The sequence below is a fragment of the Callionymus lyra genome, chromosome 1 (assembly GCF_982586985.1).
Source record: "Callionymus lyra chromosome 1, fCalLyr1.hap1.1, whole genome shotgun sequence".
NCBI lineage: Eukaryota > Metazoa > Chordata > Actinopteri > Syngnathiformes > Callionymidae > Callionymus > Callionymus lyra.
Genome location: NC_141818.1, coordinates 41,885,568 through 41,899,398, shown reverse-complemented (window position 1 = coordinate 41,899,398; position 13,831 = coordinate 41,885,568). Strand labels below are relative to the sequence as shown.

Here is a 13,831-nt window from a genome sequence, read left to right as displayed (position 1 = left end):
AAAAATAATGATTTTGACAAAACGAGACCTGGTCAAATTTCCTTTGAAGTTTATTTTTTGGAGGCGTTTTTATAACAAAATACGTCTCTGATAGTAAAACCATAGAAACCATGGTAACAGACCCGGATCATTGAAACCCCTGCAGCACCAACACCACGAACGGAACATTTCTTTCTTTTTTTTAATTAAAAAACACGTTTAAATACCCGCCCGAGTAAGATCTACACCCACTATATTCAGACGCGTCGTAAGGCAAGAGTGAGAAACGATTACGATCGTCCAGGACGTGCGACACGAGGTCAAGGTTCAAGGTCAAAGTGTGCTTGAGGTCGAGAGACTCCTGAGGTACCGAGAGGGAAAAAAAAAAAAAAAAACCCACGAGAGGCCGCGCGGGTCCAAAAAAGTTGCATAGAAACCCTTTTTTTTTTTTCTCCCAGGATGGTCAAAAGAATTCAAGAATAAAAAGAAAGATTGCCTTTCGCTCGGAAAATAAATAGATATATATCTGATAAAAGTCAGTTTCTACTCTTCCATAGGAATGTACGACAGGATGGAGTGCTCTTGAGCGAGCGACGCCAGCTCTTTGAGGAACTCGCTGAAGAGGACGGTACCGAACACGTCCGTCTGGTCCAGAGAGATGGTTCTGGGCTTCGGCGGCGGCGACGCGCTCAGGATCTTGGTGCCGGCCTTGATGCCGGCGGAGCCTCTGGCGCCGGAGGTGTTGGTACCTGCAGGCAGAACTGGACTTAAGAGACACGTTTCCTTTTAGAGTCGCCTTGAAAATGTAAGTGTGGTGGTGAAGTTACTATTAGTGTAGCTGGAACTACACAAACATAGTCCAGGTGATTCAAGGCTAAATGTTTAAATCTGCAGAGTGAGTTCACTGAGAGGGAGTGAGACAACGAGAGGGCCTTTTTAACAATATGGATATTGACTCTGCAGCGAGAATTCTGACCCGCTCTAGTAGAAGAACTCACATTTCTCCGGTCCTTAAAACTCTTCACTGGCTTCCAGTTTCTTTCAGGATCAACTTTAAAATTCTGGTTCTTACTTTCAGATCTATTCATGGTCAGGCTCCTCCTTACATCACTGATCTGATCCAGCCTTACACCCCAGCTCGGGCTCTGAGGTCTGTGGATCAGAATCTACTTATGGTTCCACGCACACGGTTCAGGACCAGAGGAGAGAAATCTTTTCAGGCTGTTGCTCCTAAGCTTTGGAACGATCTTCCTCTCTTTGCGCTTGATGATCTACTGACTCCTTTAAGAAACATCTTAAGACGTTTCTATTTGTTCAGGCTTTTCCTTGAATTTCTCGAACTCCTGTGTTGTTCTCAGTATTATCTTGATCTTTAAAGTATGTACTTTTTTGAGTATTGTTTTGATTGTCTAAGCGCTTTGTGACCCTGGTCTCGAAAAGCGCTATATAAATAAATATTACTTACTTACTTACTTACAAACATAGTCCAGGTGATTCACGGCTAAATGTTTAAATCTGCAGAGTGAGTTCACTGAGAGGGAGTGAGACGACGAGAGGGCCTTTTTAACAATATGGATATTGACTCTGCAGCGAGAATTCTGACCCGCTCTAGTAGAAGAACTCACATTTCTCCGGTCCTTAAAACTCTTCACTGGCTTCCAGTTTCTTTCAGGATCAACTTTAAAATTCTGGTTCTTACTTTCAGATCTATTCATGGTCAGGCTCCTCCTTACATCACTGATCTGATCCAGACTTACACCCCAGCTCGGGCTCTGAGGTCTGTGGATCAGAATCTACTTATGGTTCCACGCACACGGTTCAGGACCAGAGGAGAGAAATCTTTTCAGGCTGTTGCTCCTAAGCTTTGGAACGATCTTCCTCTCCCTCTGTGTTTGATGATCTACTGACTCCTTTAAGAAACATCTTAAGACGTTTCTATTTGTTCAGGCTTTTCCTTGAATTTCTGGAACTCCTGTGTTGTTCTCAGTATTATCTTGATCTTTAAAGTATGTACTTTTTTGAGTATTGTTTTGATTGTTTAAGCGCTTTGTGACCCTGGTCTCGAAAAGCACTATATAAATATTACTTACTTACTATCAAAATATACATAGACTAGTGAAACTTTATTATGAATCCCTCTGGAGATCTACTTCGGGAAATTAGGTTTCATGTTCACAGCAGATGATAAAAGGTACAGCAGGTTTCATAAAAGCAAGAATAAGAACAAAGTGCAAATAAAAAAAGCGAAGTGCAAATATTAAAATAAAAATATGCAAATATCCAATGAATGCAATGGAAACAAAAAAAATCAGGATTGTATTCATGTATATCACAATAAATATATATATTTGAAATTAAATAAATAAATTGTAATCATAAAAATAAAAAAAATAATAATCTTAAAAAAACATTTAAAAAAATGTAATATAAAAATTCAAAACAAGATGTACAGTATTTCTTTACTTTTTTTTATCAAAACATGAGATTAATGATGCATTTCTGTACATGTGTAACTACAATATATATTTAGTAGTAATAAACAAATTCTAATAATTATAAATATAAATAAAAATGAACAAGAAGATTTTTTACTTTTATGACGTTTTTGCACATATAACTTCAAAATATGAGATTAAGATGTAAATCATGAATCATATTGAATAAAAGGCTTTAAGAATTTATATATATAGATATATATATATACAGTATATAATAAAATGTAATCAAATAAAAAACAAATAATTAATATAATAAATAAACTATCGTTACACAAAAATAAAAAGACATGTTTTGGTTTGTTTAAAAAAAAGCGTTAATCAAACCTAAGAGACAAAGAACTCAAACTAAACTCTACTCACTGCTTTCAAAGGAGGTTTCTCTGGCGAGCAGCCAGTGCTGAGCAGCAATGATCTGTTGAGGGAAGTCCTTCCTGGAGGTCACCAGGGCGTCGATCTGGTTCTTGATCGTCGCCAGGACCTGCAGGAGGAGGAGGAGGAGGCGTGTCATGAGCTGGCAATGCATGCTGGGAATGACACGTGATGGAGAGTACTGACCTGGTAGAGCGAGCGGACCGTGGGCTGCAGCACCAGGTTGGTGTTGAGCAGGAAGGAGCGCAGCAGCGGCTGAGGGAAGGAGGCGAGCTGAGCCAGGAGGCCGGTCAGCAGCAGGTTGACGTGGGGGGAGTTGGACAACATGTTCTCCAGGCGGGACAACAGGACGCTGACGAACGGACCTGTGGCGCAGATCACCAGCTTTAGGACATGCTTTTATGACAAAAGGAACCATAAGTTTCAGGCCTTTTTTAGCATTTGAAAGAGCGACGAGAAAACGACATAATGACATAACGTCCTACGCGAGCCAACCATACAATGAAATCCCGCATGATCCCGGTGATGACTGAGGACGAGAGGATACAGTCTACCCGAGCAGTTTTTAAAGCTGATGTTTGGACATATTATGGTTGAAAAAAAAAGAAGCGTTGACTACTTCGTCAAGAGTCAATACTACAAAGATATACTAATAGTTTCAATATATACACATGATATACCGGGTCGTTGCACCTTTATCGTGATACAGGGTTGAGTCAGTACTTGGGTGACTTAGGCCAGTCAGTCAAAAACAACACCCAGGTCTCTTAGGCTCAGTTTGACAAAGACATGTCTCTAGTTCAACACTGTAGAAAACTGACCAGAAACTGATTCCTTCAACTGAGAAAAATCTCTAAACTCAGGAAAATGATGTCACAACATGATCTGGAGCTTGTTATCCATGTGTTTGTATCTTCTCGTTTAAACTATTGTAATAGTTTATTTTGGTGTCTAAACAAGAAGGATCTGTCTCGCCTGCAGTTGATACAAAACCCTGCAGCGAGAATTCTGAGCCGCTCTAGTAGAAGAACTCACATTTCTCCGATCCTTAAAACTCTTCACTGGCTGCCAGTTTCTTTCAGGATCAACTTTAAAATTCTGGTTCTTACTTTCAGATCTATTCATGGTCAGACCTTCCATCAGTGATCTGATCCAGACTTACACCCCAGCTCGGGCTCTGAGGTCTGTGGATCAGAATCTACTGATGGTTCCTGAACATACTTCGGGACCAGAGGAGAGAAATCCTTCCAGAACTGTTGCTCCTAAGCTTTGGAACGATCTCTGTGTTTGATGATCTACTGACTCCTTCAAGAAACATCTTAAGACGTTCTTATTTGTGCTTTTCCCTGATTTTCTGGGACTGGGTTTGTCTGAAGGGTCTTGATCTTTAAAGTATATATTTTAACTGTGTATTGTTTTTGATTGTTAAAGCACTTTGTGACCCTGGTCTAGAAAGACTCTTTACAAATAACTACTACTTACTGAGGTACAGGCACCTCTAAAGATCACAACCATGATTTAAAACATGTCTCAGATCTCTGACTTCCTGTTTACGGTCCAGTCTCTGAATACGTAAGAAAAGGTTCTGACCTGTGAAAGGCACTGCTGAGCTCCTGCCGGCGCTTCTTTGTCCGAAGGCGCTGCCGAAAGGCGTCGGGATCTTCTCGTGCTCCGGCGTCTCGACCGAGAAGGAGCTGAAATCCATTTCCTCCTCCTCCACCAACGAGGCCCCCGATGCCGGACCGGGGTTCGGCTTCTTCTCCGCCGCCTCGCGATCCAGGTTCTTGAGGAGATTGTCGTACTGAACCATAAGCTCTTCGCCCGCGTCGTACCCGGCGGCGCTCGGCTGGAAGTTGGAGTTGCAATCGGTTCGACCTTCGGGCTGCGACTCCGTGACCTCGTCGTCGCCGGGAGGCGCCCGCGAGGTCGGAGGTACGAGTCCGTTTTCCCCAGAAACCCTGGCTCTTGATCGCTCCACCGCTCGGGAGTCCTTCTTCGCCACCAGATCGTAGACCATGACGTCGTCCTGGAACTCCGACTCCTCGATGTAGGAGCCGCTCACCAACATGGTGGCCGTCCTCTTCATCTCCTGGATGTACTCCGGAAGCTCCTCGGCGGGAACCGGCGCCGCGTCGCCCTCAACTGGACCGCCTCGGTTCTGGACCGGGCACACGTCGAAACTATCGTCCCACTCCAGCTCCAGCTGGACCACGGACGGAGGCTCCGAGTCGGGCTTGCGCTTCGCCGGCGTCTTTGGATCCCTCTTCAGGGTGATTTGGATCTGTCGGAATCTCAGGCCCGGCTCCTCCAGGACCCCCGGCTGGTAGGTCCCCGCGGGCGGGTCCTCGCCGTCGTACGGCGCCGACCAGGGGAAGCAGGCCTCGATGCAGCCGGCGATGCTCAGGTGAGCGTCGTGGAGGTAGTGGAGGTAGCTGACGTCCAGGTAGATCTCCGAGCCGATGGTGCAGGAGGTCCCGGAGTCGTCCATGTCCTCCGAGTACACGGACCGGTCTGCTGTGGGACCATTAAGAACCCAACGTGAAACCACAGAGGATGAAACGAAGAGGAACCAAGAGAAAGATCTGATGAAACCCGTGAAGAACGGACTTGGTTCTCGGACGAATGATCCAACATTTCGACCAGATGCCGAGTCGGGGAAGTTCTAAAGCTTCTAACTGATCCTGGTGCTGCTCCAAGAACGAAAGTTTGTCCAAATAAATGTCTTCTAGAATGTTGATTGATATCATTTAAAGTTAAGAATGCAAAGCGTATAGTCCGAGTCATGTTCTGTCAGTTTTATTTTGGGGAAAAGTGTTTTAAATCTATACATATTTTGGGGTGAAACTTTTTCAATAGTTAACGGATTTGGAGTAATCTTCTGGCAGTTTTATTTTGGGGTAAAATGTTTTCAATGGTAAGAGATTTGGAGTAGTCTTCTGGCAGTTTTATTTGGGGTAAAACTTTTTCAATTGTAAGAGATTTGGAGTAGTCTTCTGGGAGTTTTATTTGGGGTAAAACTTTTTCAATTGTAAGAGATTTAGAGTAGTCTTCCTGCAGTTTTATTTTGGGGTGAAACTTTTTCAATAGTTAACGGATTTAGAGTAATCTTCTGGCAGTTTTATTTTGGGATAACATGTTTTCAATTGTAAGAGATTTGGAGTATTCTTCCTGCAGTTTTATTTTGGGGTGAAACTTTTTCAATAGTTAAGGGATTTAGAGTAATCTTCTGGCAGTTTTATTTTGGGGTAAAATGTTTTCAATTGTAAGAGATTTGGAGTATTCTTCCTGCAGTTTTATTTTGGGGTGAAACTTTTTCAATAGTTAACGGATTTGGAGTAATCTTCTGGCAGTTTTATTTTGGGATAACATGTTTTCAATTGTAAGAGATTTGGAGTATTCTTCCTGCAGTTTTATTTTGGGGTGAAAGTTTTTCAATAGTTAATGGATTTGGAGTAGTCTTCTGGCAGTTTTATTTTGGGGTAAAATGTTTTCAATTGTAAGAGATTTGGAGTAGTCTTCTGTCAGTTTCATTTTAGGGTAAAATGTTCATAATCGTAACACATTTGGAGTTTTATTTTGGAGTAAAATGTTTTCAATGATAACATATTTGGAGTAGTCTTTTGGCGGTTTTAATTTTGGGGTACAATGTTGTCAATCATAACAGACTTTGAGTAGTTTTCCGTAAGTTTTATTTTGGGGTATAATTCTGTCAACTGTAACAGATTGATAAATCTATATCTATCAGAATAAGAATTAAAAAATGTTTTTATTGCCAGCAATGTTAACAGAAAACCAAACAATTTGGCCACGTGGCCGAACTTTGACCATGACTGGCTTGTTAAAAACTAAAGTGTTGATTTAAGTGTATATTAAATAGATGTTGGACTCTATTGTATCATCAGTGTCTGTTTGTACAAAACTCTCTTTTCATTAAAATATTTAAATTAGTAAATGATCTTAAGCCCCGCCCACTGAAAACACTGTTTTTCTTGAGATAAAATCTCATTTACCATAACCACACCCACTCTGTTGAGATTGGTCAAACATCAAGGTTTGTCACCGCGCATCATCAATCCCGGAAGTCTCCTCCTCCAAGGGACTCGTTGTATAAACAAAGCGGGGCCGTGATTACAACTGGCTGCAGGAGGAGTGAAGCCATTACTACGACATAATGGACTCTGCTCTCGTAACCTTTCGTTCGTCAAGATCTCAGACGGGGGAGAACTTTATAAAGTAATAAGTTCAAAACATGGTCACGATGAGAGACTTACTGCAGGAGAGGAAGACGTCAACATTTGAGATGCGAGTCAGGAGGGTTTGACATTAGTTGACCTCCAAGTCAAGTTCTTTATAAACATGTTTTTCATTTATTTGAAGTCTCACTGCGAGCGAGTGAAGGTCGTGACGTGAAAGAACGTTCAGTGAAGGTCTCACCTGCGTTCCTCGGCTCGGCGGAACTCTCGGCGCCTTTGGAGAACAAGATGGATTCCAGCTGCCGGAGCGGCGGCGGGCTGTGATCGGGCGAGCAGCAGGACGGCGTCAGAGACAGGATCCTGGCTGCAGACACAGAGTAGCAGTCCCTCTCCTTCACGATGGGCCTCTGGCTCAGCATCATGTGATTACAGGGGATGAGGTACCTGCGGGAAACACACACCAGCAGGTGAACCAGAGATGAAGGCCACCATAAAATAGAAGTAAGTGGGCGGAGCTCCAGGGGTCCAGGGGGGGGGCGTAGAGTCGGCCTCACCTCAGTATGAGCTGCAGCATCACGTCTTCACAGTGCAGACCGATGAGAGTTCGGAAGAGAGCCAGAGACACAGTTCCCAGCTGGAGGACCAGAGAATAACATAACTTCAGTCTAGTTATATAAATAACTGTATTCTTTATGAAGGTTCTTTAAAATGTCTTATATTCAAATATTATCTTATTATTATTATATTTATTATTATCTGGAACTCCTGTGTCGTTCTCAGTTTTATCTTGACCATTAAAGTATATATTTTAGTGAATATTGTTTTGATTGTTTAAGCGCTTTGTGACCCTGGTCTGGAAAAGCGCTATATAAATAAAAATTACTTACTTACCTACTATTTATTTTCAAATAAACCGATTTGGGCGAAATATTAATTTTGATTCATTTAATTTCCTAGTTTAAGTAGCATATTGATACCTAAAATTAAAGAATATTAATCCATACAGACTAAAAAAAAACGTTTAGATATTAACGACTAAATATTTGACAACATGAAGTCGGACAAGAACCGAGTCGCGCACAGAACTATGCTGCCACCCAGCGGTGAGAGCGAAGAGTTACAGTCGTCAGTTGTGACTCAAACATGTTCAAAACTTTGCAATAATTGCTTAAAAAATAAAATGGATTCTTCTGTCGAGTCACAAAAAAATGTTCTCAGTGTTTAATTCAGAACAAAAACTGTATTATTCTTTGTTTTCCTTTGTTCAAGCTAGAATGGAGTGAAAAGTAGGATTTATCAAATAAACAACTTTCTGATCTCTTACCGTTTAACGAACAATTATAAAGAAAGAAACTTCATTCATGTTCACATTTCAGTGAATCCATCTTAAGTTGAACTTTACCTGCTCGGTAACTTTAAAACATACCAACGTCTCAGTCATTCTTGTTTAAATATTGATCCAGAAACTGGTCTCGCATGACTGTAGTCGCACCTCGCGTCAATAGAACGTTACCATGGCAACAACCCACTTCGAGCATGTTTCCGTCATCGAGACGAAGGTGCCGGCGGCGCTCACCTGGAAGGGAGTGTTGATGCGGCTGACCAGCGTGTCCAAGATGTGGACGCTCTCGTGCCGGTGCAGGAGGATGAAGGAGAGGAAGGTCTGCAGCAGGGCCGGCTCGGTGACCGTCCGGAGGAAGAGGTCCAGGTACGCGGTGGTGGCCATGACCTCCTCCAGGGTCAGCTGGGTGGAAGGTGGACACACGTTAGCTTGTCTCAATGGAATCAGGGGGGGAATAAAAAAAAAAGAAAATATATAATTCATGGTTTAACTTTTGACCTCGGAGAGGAAGCGGTACTTTAATGTGTACGTTGTCATGGCAACACTGGAACCAAATAGCAACTGGATATGTTGGATTTCTTCCTTTTACAATCATCTTCGTGACTCTGCAGTTTGTGGTGCCGCACTTTTAGACGTTTTAGACGTTTTTTAAGACGTTTCTATTTGTTCAGGCTTTTCCTTGAATTTCTGGAACTCCTGTGTTGTTCTCAGTATTATCTTGATCTTTAAAGTATGTACTTTTTTGAGTATTGTTTTGATCGTTTAAGCGCTTTGTGACCCTGGTCTCGAAAAGCGCTATATAAATAAATATTACTTACTTACTTACTTACTTTCAACTTCGTAAAAAGTTAATTTCCATATTTGTCAAAGTTAAGCCATAACATTATGACCACCTGATATACTGACTCCTTTAAGAAACATTTTAAGACGTTTTTATTTGTTCAGGCTTTTCCTTGATTTTCTGGAACTCCTGTGGTGTTATCAGTGTTATCTTGAACTTTAAAGTATATGTTTTATTGAATATTGTTTTGATTGTTTAAGCGCTTTGTGACCCTGGTCTGGAAAAGCGCTATACAAATAAAAAGTACTTACTTACTTATATATTATGTATCGTTCTCAACACATGTTTACATGAAACTATCTAGTTCTGGAAAGCATCATTTACGCAGCATTTCAACAGCGAAACAAAGACTAATGACACTGCAGTTACACAATTGTGACACTAGGGGTTATGCTCTCAAACCCCCTGCGATAAATCAAATCTGCAAAGTAGTGACCATTTTATATTTTTATTTATTTAAACTAACAAAATGTATTTACAAACATATAAGTGAACTTGCAAACATTTTATACGAGAGCAAGCAATTTGTCAGCTATATCTTTTTCTATAAAACAATTTACCAAAGCTGAAAAGTTATTATCAAGTTTTTGTATGTGTAATTTAATTATCTTTTTGTTAGAAATTATCTTACAAAATTGCTATTAATAAAACAAACAGATATCGAAGTGAAAGCGTCGGTAAGCGTTCAAACATTTTCTAATCATTCCCAGCCTTAGTTGCTACCACGGTGCTTTGCCGCCCAGCCGCCCAATCACAGCAGCTAATAACTATTGACATAGACTTAAAATGTAACTACATTATTGATACAACCATTGAGCCGGTGTGCAGAAAGGCATCATAGGAGTTGACCGTCACTGACCTTGTGCAGTGCTGGTGCCAGAACAGGAACAAGGAAACCATTGTAGATGTAACTGACCAGCTGGTTCCTGATATCAGGGTTGGCTACCTGAGGGAGAACAACGGTCAGTCGGGGAGGGGGACTTTTTCCTTGATGTCGGCCTTAACTCGGTGTACCTGGATTACGGCGTTGCAGAATTCCAGCGAGTTGAGGAACTGGACCAGAGGCGGCATCTTGAGCCAGTCCTCTCTGTGCAGGCAGTGCCACTCCTCGTTGGGAACCTCCAGTTTGGTGGGAAGAGACGAGTACAGACCGCTCAGGCCCGTGGCCAGAACCTGCACAAACCAATGTTAGTCGAGTCGTGCAGGTCAGACTGTGTCGCCCACAATATCCCTGGGGGTCGAAAAGGTCAAAAGTAGACTTTTTTATTTTAAAAACGATCGAAATTCAACCTAATACCCAACGGTTCAATACAGTTTTCAAGGGTAAAAGAGATTTTCTACCCAGGTAAAAATAGGGTAAAAATGTAAAAATAGACTGGCGTCCTGTCCAGGGTGTCCCCTGCCTCTCGCCCTATGATACTGGGATAGGCTCCAGACTCCCCGCGACCCTGACCCAAGGATAAAGCGGTAGACAATGAATTAATTAATTAAAGTATAAATAAATGGTTTAATCCTAAATGTATATTCATTTTTAATCTTTCGTTGACTGAGCTTTAGTTTTTACAGGAAAGTGTGGTAGTGAGCGTCTTTATCTTCAACCACAACATCGAGAACTTCATCACGGATTCTTAGGAATTAGCATCAACCCTTTTTTTTTATTTGACTGATGATCTTGTTAATACCAATCTTGTGTTGCATTTTAAAAGTTAATTTCAACATTTTTTATACATTTGGCTGAACAATAAGGTATAATGGAGTTACCCGGCCGCATAAAATATGACGATTGATGGTTTTCGGAGTGAGAATATAGCGATACACTTCAGTTTCAGTTTATTTAAAAGGAAAATGTGCAGTAAATGTGCGATACTTTTGTCCAAGAAACGGTAACAATATTTCACAGCCCTTTTCAAATTGTTTATCATTTTACTATTATTATTCTTAATGGTATATTTTAATGAAGTGTGTTTAAAATAAAATATTTCCATTTTATATTTACAGTTAACATGCAATATGTTTTATATATATAATAAAATGCAATACATTGTTTTTTTGCCGCTGTATCATGATACGCATCGCTGCTCCTGTATCATGATACATATTGTACAAACACTACTACTAAATAAACTTTATCAAAAATAAATAATAATGTTAAATGCTGAGTAGTCAGGATCAATTACATTTCTCTACCAGTTGATGTGAAATGTTTATTTACCTTCTTTAAAAGGGAGTTTAATAGAGATATTTGGATTCTTGGAGGGTTTTTTTTATCCTAATGTTATATTATCTTAAACACTGGCATCTTTATAGGTCACGATATAAAACCATAAACTGCTTTGATCTTAGGAAACTTATCTGACTGGCAACGTAAAATGACTCCATGGTTTCCGGATTTTGCCCCTAGGGCTTGAATAAATCAAAAGATTATACAATGAAATAGATTTACAGAATTATAAAAATATGTTGTTTTGGGTTACATACTAAATATTTTAGCTTTTTTTTTTTACTGATTTTAAAGCTTTAGAAGAAAAAAAGAAAGTACCTAAAAAAGCAAACAAAAGAAATACTGTGTAAATATCTGCAGATAAAAATGAGACAAACTGTAGATATTACCGTATTTTCCTGACTATAAGTCGCGTTTTTTTTTCATAGTTTGGCCGGGGGTGCGGCTTATACTCTGGAGCTACTTATGTGTGAAATTATTAACACATTATTACCGGTATATGGTAAATGGTAAATGGCTCTTACTTATATAGTGCTTTCTATGCTTATTCAGCACCAAAGCGCTTTACAGTAAGTTACAAATTCACCCATTCACACACACAATCACACACTGATGGGAGTAGGCTGCGACGCAGCGCGCCAGCTCAACCATCAGGGTAAAGTGTCTTGCTCAGGGACACAACGCCACAATCTCGTCCGGAACTGGGATTGAACCCGCAACCTCTCAGACCACGAGTCAACCACTCTACCCTCTGAACTATGACGCCCCATATATGAATAGAATAGAATAGAAAACGTTTATTCATCCCCAGAGGGGAAACACACTTTTACAACAGCAGCCGCAGCACAATAAGAATAAAGTGCAAGGAAAAAAAGAAATAATAAAAGAGATAATAAAATAAAATAAAATAAAACGATCTTAAAAATATACAAATTATTTACAGTATTAGAAAATTAACACTATTAACAGAATAAAATAAAATAAAATAAAATAAAATTAAATTAAATTAAATTAAATTAAATTAAATTAAATTAAATTAAATTAAATTAAATTAAATTAAATTAAAATTAAAAACACACAAGAAGAAAAACACACTACGGATTAGCATCAGGATATTTAAAGTAAAGAGTTAAATATCCTGACACCAGTTGGGATGAAGGACCTTCTATAACGCTGGCCAGCTCCTCCACGGTCAGGTGCAGTATATATCATTTCACATGTAATTTTCACACTAAACCCCAAGAGGGCGCTCTAGGCACGTGTTGATCATTTCGACGTAGAAGAGGAAGCGCCGCATCTTCTACCTCCAGAGTTAGAATGAACTTTAAATGAACACAATGAACGACCCATGAATAGCCAATAAGGATGAGACGTCTCGTCCTCTTGACTTTGATCGAACCATCATAATCGTGGTGAGACTCACCGGACAGAAGTAGGTGTTCTCCGCCACGTGCTTCGCCACTCGCTCGTTCTCCGCCGACAAGGACATGATGAGCAGCAGAGCGTCTCGAGCCTCCTGCCCGACGGCGCCCTCCCGGTGGATGAACGGGATGAGCAGCGAGAAGATGAGGAAGTTGGTCGCCCCTTGATCCTCGCTGGTGTGGAAGAAGAGCTCCAGAATGGACGGGTCTTTGGCCAGAACGCAGCAGAGCTGGTTGAGCAGCAGCACCAGCTCGGCCTCCACCTCCGGCGCCGCCGTGCCCGAGCAGGACGACAGCAGCATCATCAGCGGTCGGAGGATGGGCTTGTGGTGCAGCAGCGGCTGCCGGGCCTGACCCACCAGCATCTCGTACATCTTCAGCTGCTCCAGCTTCATGTCGTCCGTGAACTCCCGGCGGAGGCTCCACACGAAGAGGCGCTCCATCACGTTCTCCATCACCACGAACTCCAGGATGGGCCCCATGGCGCCGGCCTGACCGCTGTCCTCCTCCATCAGGAGGAACAGCATGTGCTCCACGTAGTTCTGCACGGCGCTGGCCTCGTCCCCGGGGATGGCGGTGAATCGAGGGCCCCCGTTGGAGCCCACGTTGATGATGCCCAGCGTGGAAGTGCTTCGGAGCGGGTCGTGCTTCTCCAAGATCTTCACCACCTGCGTTGACCAACAAAAAAGATTCCGCGTCACTTGTTTGTTCGACAAATATGTTACCGTTTACACGTCAAAAGCTGGAGCCGTGAGTCAAAGAGTCCCTCCCTTGTGTGTCCGTCGCATAGAAACCAGAGTCTGTATACAATAATAACTCCGGAGAGTCGGCACGGTGGACGGAAAATGAGCCGTCCAGGGGCCGGAGCCACTCGCTCCAGGGTTCACCAGGGAGTCTTTGATGACCACTTAAGGGTTTTAAATAATGCAACGTCTGATCAGAACGTCTGCTTCCACGTTCAAAGATC

The 13,831-nt window shown here is 41.6% G+C and overlaps 1 protein-coding gene across 3 annotated transcripts in view; it reads right to left on the bottom strand.

Annotated features, from left to right (window-relative positions):
* Positions 1-32: 32 nt before the first annotated feature.
* fhip1aa (FHF complex subunit HOOK interacting protein 1Aa) overlaps positions 33-13,831 on the bottom strand; it is a 28,220-nt gene continuing 14,421 nt past the window's right edge. For all 3 annotated transcript variants that reach the window (XM_087808049.1, XM_087808060.1, XM_087808054.1), the window contains 10 exons: positions 12,867-13,532; positions 10,237-10,395; positions 10,082-10,168; positions 8,616-8,783; positions 7,594-7,673; positions 7,281-7,483; positions 4,437-5,360; positions 3,033-3,211; positions 2,838-2,955; positions 33-728 (listed from right to left, as the gene is read on the bottom strand). In XM_087808049.1, coding sequence (XP_087664175.1) covers positions 523-728; positions 2,838-2,955; positions 3,033-3,211; positions 4,437-5,360; positions 7,281-7,483; positions 7,594-7,673; positions 8,616-8,783; positions 10,082-10,168; positions 10,237-10,395; positions 12,867-13,532 — 2,790 coding nt within the window. In that variant the 3' untranslated portion in view covers positions 33-522. The remainder of the gene's footprint in view (positions 729-2,837; positions 2,956-3,032; positions 3,212-4,436; positions 5,361-7,280; positions 7,484-7,593; positions 7,674-8,615; positions 8,784-10,081; positions 10,169-10,236; positions 10,396-12,866; positions 13,533-13,831) is intronic.